At 48.4% G+C, this 16,210-nt stretch overlaps 1 protein-coding gene across 1 annotated transcript; it reads right to left on the minus strand.

Annotated features, from left to right (window-relative positions):
- Positions 1 to 1,074: 1,074 nt before the first annotated feature.
- IL12A (interleukin 12A) lies at positions 1,075 to 4,222 on the minus strand. Its single transcript, XM_054205278.1, has 5 exons — positions 3,974 to 4,222; positions 2,486 to 2,593; positions 2,330 to 2,371; positions 2,122 to 2,226; positions 1,075 to 1,242 (listed from the first exon to the last, which is right to left on the minus strand). Exons 1-5 carry the CDS (start codon positions 4,220 to 4,222, stop codon positions 1,075 to 1,077), a joined length of 672 nt encoding a protein of 223 aa, XP_054061253.1.
- Positions 4,223 to 16,210: the final 11,988 nt, after the last annotated feature.

Genomic DNA, 16,210 nt, shown 5'->3' on the forward strand with positions numbered 1-16,210 from the left:
TTAAGGGCTGGTGTGGTGCGCAGGTGACACCAACGCCTTGGGAAGAGGGGAGAGGATGAGGATGGCAGCTATCCCCTCGGCATCTGGAAGAGCAGGGGGTCCCACCAGCCCCTCGGCATCACAGGGGGATGCTCGGGGGTCCCCAAAGAGGGCAGAGCTTGGAGGAACCAAGCGAGGGGAGAGAGGTGAAGAACAAGGCGCTGGCGATGAGGGGCAGTGGAGGCGGCATGGGATGTGGCCAAAGCCACTGCTGGGGCGAGGGCAGACCCGACAAAGAGGGGATGGACGCCTTTGTCTGCGCAGGCTGATGCGCTGCCGGCACCCGGCATCCCTCCCGGCCTCCAAAGCTCGGCATAAATCCTTGCCTCGCTGAAACAAACAATTTAGCCATTGAGTTCAGTGGGGCCAGGATTTCACCCCGGAAACTATGTAACCGGCTGGAAAATCGCTGTAAACGAGGATGAAACCGAGGGGGTTGCTCCGAGTGCTCAATCTGAGAGAAAAGCCACAAGCAACGCGTCTGATGTAAGTAAGAAGACGGAAACAGGATTTTAAAATATGAAACCAGTGCTGAATGTTACTGTGATCTTTACAGGCCAGCAATGTTCAAAGTATTTTAAGAGTATTCATGTTACATCTCAAGGAAGGAAAAAAAAAAATCCACAAAAATTTTCATGCAAACTTTAATTTTATTAAGCAATAAATAGAATAAATAAGGAATATAATCATAAATAAGTTGATTATTACAAATATGTTTCAATTTCTGAAAATTACGTCTGAATAAATAAAAAAGTTAAGATAAATTACGGTTGAGTGTTCAGTGGTTCAAGAACATTTTGGAACTACGATGTAGCTTATTTTCTAGAAATCTAGAATTTTAACATGATAGCTTAAAAGGCATTGACAACATCTCGCTAAAACATGATGTATAACAAACTTTGTGAAATATCATATGCTAGATTCCTTAAAAATCCCAAACCACCTCGCAGGGTGTTGACCCTATTTTTTTTTTTTTTTTTTCTTCATAACATCTTTAGGTCAGATTTATACCCAAAGTGCCGGAGGGCTGGGAGCTCACAGTGAGCTCTCTGGAGAGGTCAGGTAGCTCATCACCCTGTTGATGGTGACCGTACGGATCCGGAAGGCGTGAAGGATGCCGCAGAGCCTCATCCGCGCTTTGAAGGAGGTCAGCCCCGCGCCCGCGGGGGGCTGCGGCGCGCTCCCGCTGCCCGTCTTCAGGGCCTGGGAAAAGGTAAGGGCGTTACAAAATGATCACCAGAAAGTGGCTAAAAAAAAAGACCTCTTTAGCTTTTTCAACCCCTGAGCGATAAATGAGAAGACTTAGAAAGAAGAATGCATTCTCATAAATGAGAACTTTAAAATATTTAATTATATAATTAATATTTAGTAGTAAGCCAGCTGTACTTTCCTTGGGATAAAAACGTCCATTCACGTACAAAGGCTCTTTCTGACTAAGAATGAAGACGCTTTTTTAATAATAAGCCTACGGCCAGCTTTGTCTAGTGACCCCTTAGGCTGAGCTCATCTGCCCATGGCCAGAATCTCCAAGCTATTGTGAGACGCTGTGCCGATACAAAGGCAATTAACTTTTTTTTTAGTTAGCTTTTGTTAAACAAACAAACAAGCTTTTAGCATCTATTCCCTCTGCTCACCAGTAATACTTCTCAAAGTTCAGTACACCCTATGTCATATTCAGTATACAAGGTGTATTATATTTCAGTATTTGGAAGAGAAATAGAGCTATGTCCCTTTTACTCTATCTTTTATTCTATTTTTGAGTTCTCTGAGGAACTGGCAGACAATCCTGTACCCCATCTCCTTGCGGGAGCGGAGCAGTGAGAAAGAAGGATCGCTGCTAAGGAGCCATACATCCGAGTCCTGATGCGTTGACCATATTATATCAGCAAGGCAAAAATAGGAAGTGCGAGACACAATTCATGAGCATCAAGTCCCTTCTAGGAAAAACATTAACAGGTAATTTTTTAAATTACCAGATTAAAGAAAGGTCACTGTTCGACTGACTACAGAAAGGAGGAAACTGGATTAAAAACTCTAGTTTAAGACAGAAATAGTAGAAAGGAAGGAGACCGGAATACTTACTTTCATCATTTCATCAATAGCTGCCAGCACCTTTTGATCATTGAAGTTCTTCAGCTCTGCCCTGTAGGCATTCAGATCCTCGTAGATGCCCTGCAGGCATTTACTCTGCAAACATCAGAATTATTAGGAAGTGCAGGAAGCTGTTGTTACACGCTTTAAACGCACAACAGGCAAAAGGAAGGGTTCTTTGGGGAAACCTGCAATTTACCGTATCAAAAGTAGATCTTTCCAGTGCTGTACAGTTTCCAGTCTGCAAGTTAAAGAAGAAACAAGACATGTTGATTTTGTGGAAGTGTGAATTATGTATGTCTACTATGTTCCACGAATTTATGATGCTGAAACTGGATATATTTTTTTTTTTTACCCCTGTATCTTCAGATATACAAGCTTTTATCGTGTTGATGTGATTCGTCGTGATATCTTCAAGATCAATCTCTTCAAGGATACATTCAAATCCCAGGGTGTTGAGCTCCTGTGTTAAAAAGGGCATAAAAAAGGGTCATTGACACAGCTTCATGGCACCGTGCATATGTATGTAAATAAACACAATTATAAGTGATGTGTCACAGCTGCCTGCACTTTGCTGAATCCTAGGAATGAGGCTGTGTGAGGACTACGGTTCAGTACAAAAGCTAGAAAACAGAGACTGAAATGCATGTGGCAGTTGCGTTTAATGGGAATAAGCTCAGGCTTTGCACAGATTTTGTTTATATGTTGTTGTGAGTTGCGCTGCCTCCATTACTTTAAATTATCCTCTCAGACACCAAATCTATTGAGAGCTTTATGTTGCTATAGTTTCAAATGTAAAGTATCTCTTAGAATGTGAAAAACAATGAATACCATCCGCATAGACATTTAACAGTGCTAACTGACCCGCTGCAAGCGAGGCGCAATGCACCTATTTAGTGGTAGGGGATTTTGCGGTTCTCTGAGGTGAAGCTTATTAACAATAGCAGGGAATTTTGGCAAAAAAAAATAATAAAAAAATCCCCTTGGCACTACTGACAGGGAGCTTTAGTGCAGAAAGATGCTACAGCACCAAGCCAATGACACCAGCAACAACGAGCGAACATGACAGCAGTGTCGGAACCAGGTATTTCCTGAGCCAGCTCTGCAGGCGCCTCAGAGCGAAAATGAGAGTGCTCGATCGGCCGCTGCTGTGCTGCCAGCGCCACTAACGCTGTGCGTGTTTCTGTGGGGGTCAGTGAACAAGGGTTGAAAAAGACACCTGAGTAAATCCCCATCTTAAAGGGCTGGTCAAGGGAGGCACGCAAGCAAAGATCAGGTATGGAGTCTTAAAGAGAGTCGACAGAGAGCATCCACCCTCCAGCAACACATCACTGCCCTCCTGGATACCGTCACTGCCCCATCACTGCCTGCTTGGGTACCCTCGCCAACCCATCACCTCCTGCCTGGATACCATCATCGCCTGCCTGGGTACCATCACTGCCCCGTCACTGCCTGGGTAGGGACCCTCACCAACCCATCACCTCCTGCCTGGATACCATCATCGTCTGCCTGGGTACCCTCACCAACCCATCACCACCCTCCTGGGTACCCTCACCCACCCATCACCTCCTGCCTGGGTACCATCACTGTCCCACCACTGCCACTGCCTGGGTAGGTACCCTCACCATCCCATCACCTCCTGCCTGGGTACCATCACCACCCTCCTGGGCACCCTCACCACCCCATCACCGCCCTCCCGGGTACCCTCACCAACCCATCACCGCCCATCTGGGTACCACCGCTGCCCTCCTGGGTACCATCACCGTCCCATCATCGCCTGCCCATGTCCCCTCACCAACCCACTCCCCGCCCCGGCCCGTTTCTCGCCGGGCCCCTGGCAGACCTTCAGCCGGTGGAGGGAGGCCTTGGCGGCCTCCAGCATCTCCCGGGAGCGGCTCAGCCCCTCGGCGAGGCGGTGGCGGGGGGGCGGCGGCAGCGCCCGGACGGGTGTCAGCAGGGCCAGCGCAAGGCAGAGCCTGGGCAGCAGCGCCCAGGGCCCGCACCGCTGCCTGCACACCCGTCCGGCGGCGCTGCGGGGCGCTGCCTGCCCGCCGCTGCCCGCGCTGCCCGCGCTGCCGCCGCGCTGCTCCATCCCGCTGCCGAGGGAGAGGTGCCGGGGACGGCGGGACGGCGCCGGCTTTTATGGGGCGGCGGGAGCGGGAGTTCCCCCTCTTCTCCTTTCTTTTCTAGCAGGCTGCCCGGGCCGGGGGGCTGCCATCACTCATCCCGAGAGCGGCGGGGCCGCCGCCCCGACGGGAATCCCGGCACTGCGGGAGGGGGGCGGGGGAGCCCGGCCCGGAGCTGCAGCTGCGGGGGTCGCTGCCGGCGCTGAGCCTGTCTGAGGATGCCGCGGGGCAGAGCTGGGCGCTTGCGGAGGCTGGAAGTCCTTTATTCAGGACTATTCCCTTTGCACTCAGTGGGCAGCCAGCTTAGAGAAAAATAAGAATTACTAAAAGTACGTGCATGACCCGTAGATAAGCTTTTACATTTCCATTCTTTATTGTTAAAAACTATAATCGTAGAATTGCCTAGGTTGGAAGGGATCTTTCAGATCATCTAGTCCAACTATCAACCTAACTCTGACAAAAACCATCACTAAGCCATATCTCTAAGCACTATGTCTAATGATGAGGTGTTGTCCTGGTTTCAGTTGGGATAATTTTCTTCCTATTAGCTGCTGTGTTTGGGATTTAGTATGAGAATAATGTTGTTAACACATACTGTTTTAGTTGTTGCTAAGTAATCACAGAATCACAGAATAGTAGGGGTTGGAAGGGACCTTCAGAGATCATCTTGTCCAACCCCCCTGCCAAAGCAGGGTCACCTGCAGCAGGTTGCACAGGAACGCGTCCAGGCGGGTTTTGAATGTCTCCAGAGAAGGAGACTCCACCACCTCTCTGGGCAGCCTGTGCCAGGGCTCTGTCACCCTCAAAGTAAAGAAGTTTTTTTCCTCATGTTGAGATGGAATTTCCTGTGTTCCAGTTTGTGTCCGTTGCCCCTTGTCCTGTTGCTGGGCGCCACTGAGAAGGGTCTGTCCCCATCCTCTTGACATCCCCTTTAGAGATTGGTAAGTGTTGATGAGATCCCCTTTCAGTCTTCTCCAGGCTGAACAGACCCAAGTGTCTCTGCCTTCCCTCATAGGAGACATGCTCTGTTCCCATGCTTATATTAAGTCAAGGACTTTTTCAGCTTCCTATAGAAGCTGAGAGGGAGCATAAACAGGGCAAGCTGGACAAAAGAATATTCCATACCATAGACTTTATGCTCAGTATATAAATGGGGATTGCTGGGGGGGGTAGGAATCTGTGATCACTGCTTGGGAAAGGCAACTGGTCCTCAAGTGGTGAGAGCACCTTGTGTTGTATCACTTAATTTTGTATATACTTTTACCATTATTACTATTATTACTACTATTATTATGACTATTATTATTTTTTTTCTCTTTGGTTACTGGTCTATTAAACTGTCTTTGTCTCCTTTTCTCCTTCTCCCTACCCTACTGGGGGGAGGAGTGAGCGAGCAGCTGCGTGGTGCTAGTTGCTGTCTGGGGTTAAACCGTGACAGATGTTATTAATGAAAATTCATGAAAACCTGCCTGTAAACTTGCTTTTTGCTAATATACTTGGTATAATCACCACATATTTCAATATTAATTCATCTTGCACGTGGCCATTCGTAGCCTGGCCAAAAAGCTGTAGAAAATTTTTCTATCCGTAGGGTCTGCCGTGAAGTCAATGGGAATTTTGCTATCAACTTGGAAGGGAGCAGGATGAATCAAGAGTTTTATATCGCATTTTCAGATTCTTTTTATTTTAATTGACATCTTGTTTCCCATAAGAAGGTTGTGGTGTGTCTAGAGACTTGCTTTGCTAGAATACCAGCACTGCATAATTTTCCAATTTCACTGTGTGTTTTCCATTTCTGCGCTAGTCATTAGGCTGTGGGCTGTGGTTTTAATCTTGTGTAGGAGACTTTTTTTCTTTCTGACACAGAAGTGAAAGAGGCCTTCGGCATGTGCTTGCATGCGTGTTCTTGAAAAGGCATCGGGTTGGCTTTCCAGGTTTCCTTGCCCGATGTTCAGTCATAGTGTTGCCCTCAGCAGCAGGGCATGAGGGTTTTCTTCAGGTAGGGGCACTGATGCACAACTTGGACAACAGTTTCTGGTTTATGGCAGTCCTGCGCTGCACTTTGGCATGTGTTGGGATATTAGTTACGGTTATTTGTGTGAAAGGAGAAACGTTTAGCTCAAACACCTCCAGAGGTCTCTGAATGCAGCTGCTGTTGAATGGGCATTGTGCACAGAACAATTATCTCAAGGGAAGCTGTGCTTGGAGGTGCCTCTTCTCAATGGTCTCACGGGCTAGGAGAGGACTTTCCTTCCTGCTGCTGGGTCCCAGCCACCGGAGGGATTTGTTTGTGACCCCAGGCAGTGAGGTGGGGGAAAAAAATTGAGCTATTTTTCCCCCCCACAGGCTGCAGAAAGCTGGCTAGGATGGCAAGGGCATCTTCATGGAGAGCTTCACCTCCAAAGGGTCCCCCAGCAGCCCCCAGCCATGGGGGGGCTGACAAATACAGGCTACACAAGTAGGACAGCCATACAAGTAGGACACTTCTGGTTCCTTTTTATGCAAAACCTTGAGCTATATTTTGCTTTCTTCATGTGATTTTTTATCTCTTATGATACATGGCTCACAGGTAATTTGCAAGGAATGTTCTGTTGTTGCACAGATGTTCCCAAAGCAGAAATGCTTTCATGGTCAATGCTCCCTCAGCCCAACGATTAAGTAATATGTTACTGAAACATGGGGTGGGTTTAATTTGCTGATAAAATGGAATATATTCTAATACTGGTGAGTGTATGTTTTCCTAATAGAAGAAGAAATAATTGAATGTTGCTACATTTGCTGTTTCAGAAATAGGAAGCTTTTTCTCAATTATCTATAAAGAACCGTGCCCGAATGGTACCCTTGTCACCACTCATTTATTTTCCCAATAGCATGCGAAACAGAAGCCCTTGCCACGCCGGGCTGCTGAAGATCCTTATACACCTGTTGCAGGATCAGAGGTGGTAAATCCAAAGAACCGTTGAAGCTCCAGCACTTGTAATCACACTCTGCAGACTCAAATACCCCCTGGAGCACCAATTCCATGTGTACTGCGGTGTGAGTCGCTGGGGCAGATGCTGAACATGGTGTTAACGTGGTGGTTGTGCTGGTTTGGATGGGTGGTGAGTTGAGCCTGACCAGTTTCTGCTCCTTTTGCCCGATTTGTACCACATCTGTATTCTCTGCCCGGCTGCGCTTGTGTTTCGGCCAGGGACTGAATGCAAGCGTGCTCTTGTGTAAGGCACTTTTCATCTAGATTTGACTCAAAGCGAAGTCTAAGGTATTAACTGCTGGGCCCTGGCAATGTGGTAATAAAGTCTTAATGATACCTTTATTCTGGGCAGATGTTACATCTGTTTTTCATTCCTAACCTCATCCATCTGTCTGCCTCCTCCATCTCAAAGCATCCTTGACCAGTCTTGAGCCTGAATGAAACATCTCAAGAATTACTGTGTACCGTCTGCCCTTTGAGCTTCTCTGTGTCTGTCTGCTTTGCCCAGGGCGAGCACGGTCTCGTGGCCAGCCCGGAGGAGGGGAATCGACCCCCTCTCACCCTCGGGGCTGGTTCTGCAGTCGCCGGGCTGGTCCCATCCCAGGCACTAACCATCTTTCTGCCTTAGCTGAAAAATGGGAATAACCGCAGATCTATAGCTTGGCCTTTGATGTTCCTTAGCCTAACACCTAATATTAATATTATTTCGGTGAGGCAGACTTAGTAATATTTTCTGTGTCGGCGGCATCAAAAAGTGAACAGCAAGTTCTTTTGAAATTGAAAAATTAATGTTCTTTTTATGGCATATTGTGTCCTGATCTCAGGTACCCATCTCATCAGGCAAACGAAGGATTATAGAGGTGGGGTGATGCATTTGTTATTAAAGCAACAAAAGATCGGGATATATCAAGTACGCATTTAGAGATACAGTGCAGTAATTGCATACCACAGTCTATTAAAGCTGTTAGAAGATGTATGATTTTACACGAGAAAATGTAATTCCACTGACTTTATTTCAACCATAAATTGCTCTTGCTGAAATTAACCTCCTGAGAAAAATAAGAACCGTTCTGGGTCTGGCTATAAAACTGTAACATTATTGTAGTCAAAACTGGATGAAGCTCTGTTCTTGGCTACGCTGCACTCAACCAAAACAATACTTAAAAATCCTATTTGAAAAAGAAAGGAAAAACAATAATAATAAAGAAACCCAATTAGAAAAAAACCAAAACCCCCAAATCCCTCAGCTCAGTTTAGTTTTGAGGACCGTATATGCGAGTGATGACAAATAGGATCTTCTCCAGCCACACTCTTCTAAAAAAACTGGGAGGTTCCTGGAAATGTGCGCTGACACGGGGCGCTGGGGTGCTATAAACTTTTGTTTCAGTCTTGGCTTGCCTTCTCTCCCCTCTAATGAATAGCAATCTAATTTTTGTCTTCATGGTTACTCTCAATGTCCAAGCTAAATGAAGACTACCTTGCTTTCAGACTAAGCTACGTAAGAAGAGCCACGAACATCACACGCCGTCCTCTCCATCGTCAGCTGTGTGCTGCGGTGAAATGGGGGGGGGTGAGGGATATTTCCTAAGCGGGTCTCTGGTTGCGTGGTGTTAATTCTCCTGTAACCTGCCAAATTACCTGAATTTTCTTCATTAGCAGGCCAGCTCCCGAACACTTTGTGAAGGTCACGTAGCAACTTGTAATGTGTCTTCAATGGGAAGAGGTGGGTTATTTGTAGGAGGGTCCTTTTCACCATAATTATAATTATATATAATTATGCAATAATTTTTTATATATATAATTATTCAATAATTTTATACATATAAAAATTAAAGCTGCAGTATGATTATATCACAGCTAGGCTGACGGTTAATTGTAGATTGTTGCCACATAAAAAGAACTGCAAAATGTTGTGTAGAGTAAGATTTCTGAATGCTTCAGTAAATAAAACTAATTTTTATACTACTTACTGCTCTCAGAACATATGGAGGATTGATCACGGGTCGTTTTTTTGATCCTGGATATTTTTTTCAGGAGATCCTGGGTCATATATCTCATCAAAATAACCTCCCTGACAGAAGTGTTGGGCTCCATTAAATGGGAAAGCAAAGACTTGAAACTTGCCTGGTGTTTTTTTGGCTTTTGGTGCTTATTCATTGAGGAATCCCCTGAAATACGTAACCCTGAGCATGTGCTGGAGTTTCATTGATTTGAGAGCTAAAGTCACATAATTAAATGTTATTTCTGAGTCAAAGTGGCTTTCCTGAGCCCACAGTCAGCACGCTGAAACGCATAAGATCCCGGGTGTTAATCACCTGCATCTCCGGGCTCTTCTTGCTTCCAGCCATCGCTGGAGTTCATGTGGTTTTCCCCATGACCCTGCCGCGTACTGCAGCTTTTCTGCTCTTCACTGCTGGTTTCTGGCCGTTGGCTTTCAGGTGACAGCCTGGCAGTTTTGTATCCTTGGGTGGCCAGCCAGACTGAGGACCCCCAAATTCAGCGGGTGTTATTTGCAGGCTCCATGCCAAAGCTCGAATCCACGTGCCAGGGCACAGCCTTTCCCAGGAAAGGGCTGGAGCTGGTCATCGCCCCTGGATAGGTGCTGTAGCTCCCGAAAAAGCACACAGGTATTTTGAATGGTTACATTTTGGGCAGATAACTTCTCACACCGAAATGGGAGCCTTGTTTGAAGAGCATCCTAGAACATGTGGGGAGAGGAAGGTTTTTTTCTGAATCAGTGTATGCCTGAGATAAGACAAGAGTTATGCTTTTTTGTCCCAAATTTTTTCAGCAGCTTTTTCAATTGGATCTAGGAGTTGATTTTTTTCACCCATTATCAGCCAGCTGCGTTTACTGCAAGGTTAACTGCAAAGCTTTCTATTAAAGGAACATTCACATCAATCTCAGCATTGTCACTCTAAGGGATCGCCGTACTGAAGTTGTGACGCTTTACAGAAAATAAGAGATGCGGGCAAGCTCCAGGAACCCTTACCCACAGAAACAGGGTTGGTGATGTGGTTAAAACTCCCCGTCACCCCTGTGGGTTTTGTTTTAATGTTTTATGACACTAATAGAAATAAAAAGCTCCTGTGAAGACCTTCACGGGGCTGGATGGTGCTGCAGTGCGGAGGGGCAGGCGCTGTGGGCTGGGGCACCATGTTCATCCCCTGTTCCCTCCGTCAGAGCAGTGGTGCCTCTCCTGCCCATCACCCCGCGACCTCAGGAGCCCCATGAGATTGTCCTTTGTCTCCTTGTCTTCTCTGCCACCCTAGCCCTGAAAACACCCGGGTGAGTAATGTGACGGGTGCTAGTGGTGCCTGTGGTTTCGTGTGTGGGGAGGGAGTGCTGGCCTCTGCTGAGCACAGCGCTGCCAGCCTGACAGCACTTTCGAGGTCCCTCTTTCACTCTCACTTTCTGTTTTCACCCACTGCAGCTTTTCTCACCCCTGGGTACTTTTTTTCTCTTCTTTCATCCATCCCTTCTATCTCCTCTCTGTGCGTTCAGCTGCTGTGGCTCTGTCCTAATGGGGCAGGCAGGAGGACAGCTGTGATGGAGAAGGGGGTGACCGTAGTTTTGCTCTCTTCTTGCTGGTTTTGTGTTTGCTGTTTCACCCAGCAGTGGTCTTGCACCCGGGAAAAAAAAAAAGGAGAGGTGATATTGGTTGACCAGGAGATGCATCAGGGCAAAGGTTTTTTTGCATTTCTTTGCTGCAATGTGGTTGTCCGAATCACATTAATGATGGATTCAACCCTTCATGCAGTCCTGAAGGAGCAGGATGGGATAAGTGCCTGCGCTTTTGGTGCTGAGCCAGATGGTGATTTAATACCCGAGAATACTTACTGAGGTGCATGGGTCAGAGTCTCGAGTGCCTGGGGATACCCGGAGAGCTGCTGGCATGACTCATGGTCAGAGCGTTCCCCCGATGAGAGAGGGAACCAAGCTCCGGTCCCAAGAATGCGTATTTGGTAGGAGTTATTCGAGCACCCGCCGCCCCAGGGAATGCTCTGCCCAGGATTTTGCACCAGGGTGAAGCACTTTGCGATGCCCTGTATGGGTGGGAGGGAGCGCATCGCTGGCTCCCCACGCCGCTCCTCCGGGTCAAGCGCTCCCCTGGCAGACAGTTTCTATACAGGGACACATTTCATATTTTTTTTTTATACCTTGGTTAGCATTTAAAAAAAAAAAAAAAGCAGTCTCAGTGAAATGAAGCCCTGACCAAAAGGAGATTATGGCCCCTAGGTGTTCGTGGGAAAGGTGGGAAAGGGACCAGTCCTTTCCACCAAAGCAATTATTAGAAGAAAATTATGTCTCTCCAGCCCTTGTGGCATCACAGGGCGGTATTTTGTCTGCACGTGCTGGAGGGATGGGCAGGGACATCCTGGACCCTGCAATGGTCACTAGGAGGGACTGAAGCAGCCGATGTCCTTGCAGGAGCAAAGATTGCACGTGTGAGCAGAGTGTGAGCAAAGTACGGATTGCATGTGTGAGCAAGTGCCATTTGACTTCCAATTTCCAGTACCACAAATACATCGAATACGTATTATCCTCATTAGACCAAAGATTATTCATATTTTAGCTGATCGCAGAGGTTAAGTCCCATCAGGTCAGATAAGGGCAGGCCCTGCTGGTAACAGGTACTGGAAAATAGAAGCTTTTTGTTCAAGTTACTTGACGAAAAAAGAGCACCCAGCTCATGTGCGCTCGTAGGTTGTCAGGATAAATGATGCTCTGTGTGAGCAGTAATTCCCGAAGAAACATGGAAGTATACGGGCTAACTTGCTTGCTCCATTTGCTGAATCCGTGGGGAAGGCGACCACCTCGCAGGCAAATCGTCATGAATGAGAACATTAAAGATATTTGCGGCAGCTGCACTGATTTCAAATTACAGATTACCTCATCCTCAGAAATGAAAGAGGAAAGGATTGCAAAAGTGCCTGAGTCTGGGGTTCAAGGGAATTAGGTAGCAGGGAAGCGGGGCTTTGCCGAGCCCATGTGGAAAGGCTGGGAAGCATTAAGCAGGTTTGAATCCTAAAAATGCCATCTGAAAGCCACCACAGAAAAAGCTTTTCGATTTAGCTGCCACCAGTTGGCATGTGCATCTCTCCTGGCACAGCTTTAATCCGCCGTGGGTTTGGGGAGCCGGCTGGACACAGGCTGGGTGACCCACAGGGCCTGAGAGCTGGTTTTCTTGAGCTGGCTTCCACTAAATAGGAATGAGGGGGTCTGCGGTGGGTTAATGACTCGTTTCACATCTGGCTGTACGCTTTATCATCGGCAAGGGAAAGTTGACAGTACTGAGTCCAGCATCTGCTCGGATGCTCTTGCAATGTATGTGCTGTGTGTGCTGCTGGGCTGCGGCTACAGCTCTGCCCACTGCCACTGGGCAACGGGCAAAAACATGGGTCACACAACAGAGACTTAAGAGATTTAATGTGCGAAACTATTTTTGACGTAGCTGCAATCAACTTTGCTTTCGTTTTCAAATAATCAAAATAGAAATTTCTGGATTTGGTTTGATTAGGGCATGAACGAAACACCACATTTGAACTGTTTGAAGCTGTATAATTATGTGTAAGCTCTTTCCAGTTCTTCTCCTGAAGCCTGTGTGATTGCTCAGAGGAGCAGACTCCCCATCGGGTCCTGGGAACCTGCACGCGTTGGCCCATTCCTGCCATCGAAAGTGGAGAGCTGCATTTTGCCCACGTGCAGAGAAAGTGAAAAAAATCCCCAGGGCCAGCCGTGGGGCAGGTCGGGCTGTGCTGCCCTGTTAGGCAGAATAATCCCTCATTTCCATGGACTAGGGTGAGCGTGGTGGCTCTGGCTCCACCACAGAGCCCAGGGACGAGCATCTGGGTGTGATACGGGGACATGGGCTCTGTGGTGGTTGTGCTGTGGTTCGTGCCTGTTGTCACGGGGTGGGGGTGCAGGAACCAGCTGAGGGTGGGATGGGGAGGGGATGCCTGGCACCCTGACATGTGTCACCAAGAGCCCTTTGTGAGGATCTCCTGCTTCACCGCAAGTCGAGGAGCAGCTGCTGCTCCGGGAGGTTTCCCTGGTTGTGTTTGGCTTAATCCTGGCAGTGATGAGGATTCATTCATCACATCTCTGTTAATGAGGGTGCTGAGGCAGGGTAGCACACAGAGCCCTTGACCCCAACAGCCCTGAGGAGCAGCAGTCGTGGTACCCCACGCCTGGAGGAGCAGCCCTCTGAAATTAGAAGAGTGATTTGGAGAGCCGTGAGCTATGCTCATACATATTGGATTTTATTTTTTTTCCTTAGGTGTGTAATGATTCTTCCCTTGAGGTCGTCTTATGGGTGTTTGAACCTCAATTGCCTCTCACCATGGCCTGGCACTCGTATGTCTCCTCCTGTGCACAGCTGGCTAGGCAATACATGCTCCAAAGCCCTAACTGGCAGGGAGCAAAGAATTTGCAGTTAACCTGAAGAAGCTGCTGTTCATGTATTTGTGGAGCCACGAGGATATTCAGGGCACGGTCAGTCACGCAACCGCAACCGGGCTCATCGCTCGCTTCGTGAGGGATGACATCTGGGTCCTCCTGTGCTGGAAGAGGAAGCTGCTGCTCGTAAAGAAACTTGCTGAGCATGTAAATGTGGGGCAGCCCTGCGTCCCACGGCGGGGCGGCCCTGGAGCTGGGCTTGACGTCACCCTTAGAGGGGAATTGGTGTGCTGGGGACAGGGTCACAGCTGAGGTCATATAAGGTACAGCAGCTCCTGGGGAGAAGGGGTCTTGGACAGGGAGGAACTGTGGCAACCGAGTGCTGCACGGCTGGGCAAGGATTGTCAGAAGAGCTGGTTCTTTCAGGTTGGGTATCTTACTCCCAGGCCAAGGCAGCATCAGCTACTCCACATGTCCTAGCAGAAGGGCAGCCCCCAGCTCGTCAACCATCTTGTTACTGCTAGCTTGGAGGAGACATAGTACGGAGAGGAGAAAATACATGACAGCGCTATAAATGAGGCTTCAGCTGTCCCCAGGGATCCACCCCTGGTTTTGATTAAGACAAAAATTTACAATTTCGTATTTTGCATAGAGTACAGAAAATTAAATGGGGTGACTTGAAACCATGTGTTTTGGGCGCTACGAACTGCGACAGTCGGTCTTGTTTCCCCATGCTGGAGCTGGGGGTTGACCACAAAAAGCAAATTCAAGCCCGAGGAAGAAGAAGCCCTATGTTTGGTGCGTAGACAGGGCCTGTGGCACTTCCAGGTGCTGTCCTTCCCTTGGTGAAGGCACCCAGAGCACAGAGGCTTCATTTTTGCTCATGGCTACCTCCATCTTTTGGCCATACAAGGGCTTTAAAGGAGACCCAAACCATTTCCAAGTGGGCTGTGCTAAGCTGCAGGCTGCTGGCGTGATGTTGAACTCAAAGGCACCCCAAATATGATTGTGCAACCTGTAGGCACATCTTCCAACCCAAAACATCTGCTGCAGGCTCTTGACCTGTGCTTGGACATGGGGGCTGGTGTCCCTTTTCATCCCAGACCTCATATTCCAAGGCAGCAGGAAGATGCAGGATGGGTGGTCTTGCACAGTGACATGGATCCCTTCCTGACGCCCAAAAGTAAATCTCCATGTGGTTTGGAGCTGCAGAGCTCTGCAGAGTGCCTCGCCAGCTCTTAGTCTTGCTTTGGTGGGGTCGGTCTCCTACAGCCTTGGCTGCAGCCTTTGGTGCTGGTTACTCCAGCAAAACTCCCTGAGTGTCTGATGGGAGTTTTCCAAACTAGTGCCTGTTTGGGGGTGTCAGCCCTACCTCCATGGTGGGCTGAGGCCAACACCTGGGAAAATTCCTCCTCCCACAGCTCTGTCGGCAGTTTCACCGCTGGGCGGTGGAGGAGTGTGGAGCCAGCTGCCTGGAAACGGCTACTGCCTGCAGGCTGTCAGCTCAGGAGATCCATGTGAAACCTTGCAATTCCCTTTTTTCATACAGCCGTGACTATTTCACTTCTCTTTTGATGTCGTGTTTCTTCCCCGAACACGCTGTTCTTAGGAAGCCAGAGGGTAGGTGGGTACGGTGCTGAGCAGCATTGTGTCCAGGCTCTGCTGCCAGTCTTTCATGGCGGTTGCTCCATCAGCAACAGAGCCAGCATCCCAATATAGCATCAAATACTGGAAATTTAGTATTTGCAGAGTCTAGTTGGAGTCACAGAGCCTAGTTGGAGGCCTATAGCTACCGGTGTTCCCCAGTACTGGTCAGTACTGGGTCCAGTCCTGTTCCACATATTCATCAATGACCTGGATGAGGGGACAGAGTGTACCTTCAGTAAGTTTGCTGATGATACAAGACTGGGAGGAGTGGCTGACACACCAGAAGGCTGTGCCTTCTGTTCAGTGAGACCTAGACAGGCTAGAGAGTTGGGTGGAGAGGAACCCAATGAAGTTCAACACAAGCAAGTGTAGGATCCTGCACCTGGGGAGGAATAACTGCATGTATCAGGTCAGGTTAGGGGTTGACTCGCTGGAAAGCAGCTCTGCAGAGAGGGACCTGGGAGTCCTGGTGGACAACAAGTTGACCATGAGCCAGCAATGTGCCCTCGTGGCCAAGAAAGCCAATGGTATCCTGGGGTGCATCAAGAAGAGTATGGCCAGCAGGTCAAGGGAGGTCGTCGTTCCCCTCTGCTCTGCCCTGGTGAGGCCACATCTAGAGTACTGTGTCCAGTTCTGGGCTCCCCAGTTCAAGAAAGAAAAGGAACTACTGGAGAGAGTCCAGTGAAGGGCTACGAAGATGAGCAGGGAACTCGAGCATCTCTTTTATAAGGAAAGGCGGAGAGACCTGGAGAAGACTGAAAGGGGATCTCATCAACACTTACCAATCTCTAAAGGGTGGGTGTCAAGAGGATGGAGACAGACACTTCTCAGTGGTGCCCAGCAACAGGACAAGGGGCAATGGGCACGAACTGGAACACAGGAAATTCCATGTCAACATGAGGAAAAAAACTTCTTTACTTTGAGGGTGACAGAGCCC

This window comes from Rissa tridactyla, chromosome 6 (assembly GCF_028500815.1).
Source record: "Rissa tridactyla isolate bRisTri1 chromosome 6, bRisTri1.patW.cur.20221130, whole genome shotgun sequence".
In the NCBI taxonomy this organism is placed as follows: Eukaryota; Metazoa; Chordata; class Aves; order Charadriiformes; family Laridae; genus Rissa; species Rissa tridactyla.

Excerpts from the sequence above, each read along its gene's own strand:
- IL12A (XM_054205278.1), bottom strand. The coding sequence starts at position 4,222 with ATGGAGCAGCGCGGCGGCAGCGCGGGCAGCGCGGGCAGCGGCGGGCAG. Across the intron at positions 2,372-2,485 it reads GTATATCTGAAGATACAGGG|ACTGGAAACTGTACAGCACT; the intron begins GTAAAAAAAAAA and ends TTTAACTTGCAG. Across the intron at positions 1,243-2,121 it reads CTATTGATGAAATGATGAAA|GCCCTGAAGACGGGCAGCGG; the intron begins GTAAGTATTCCG and ends ACCTTTTCCCAG.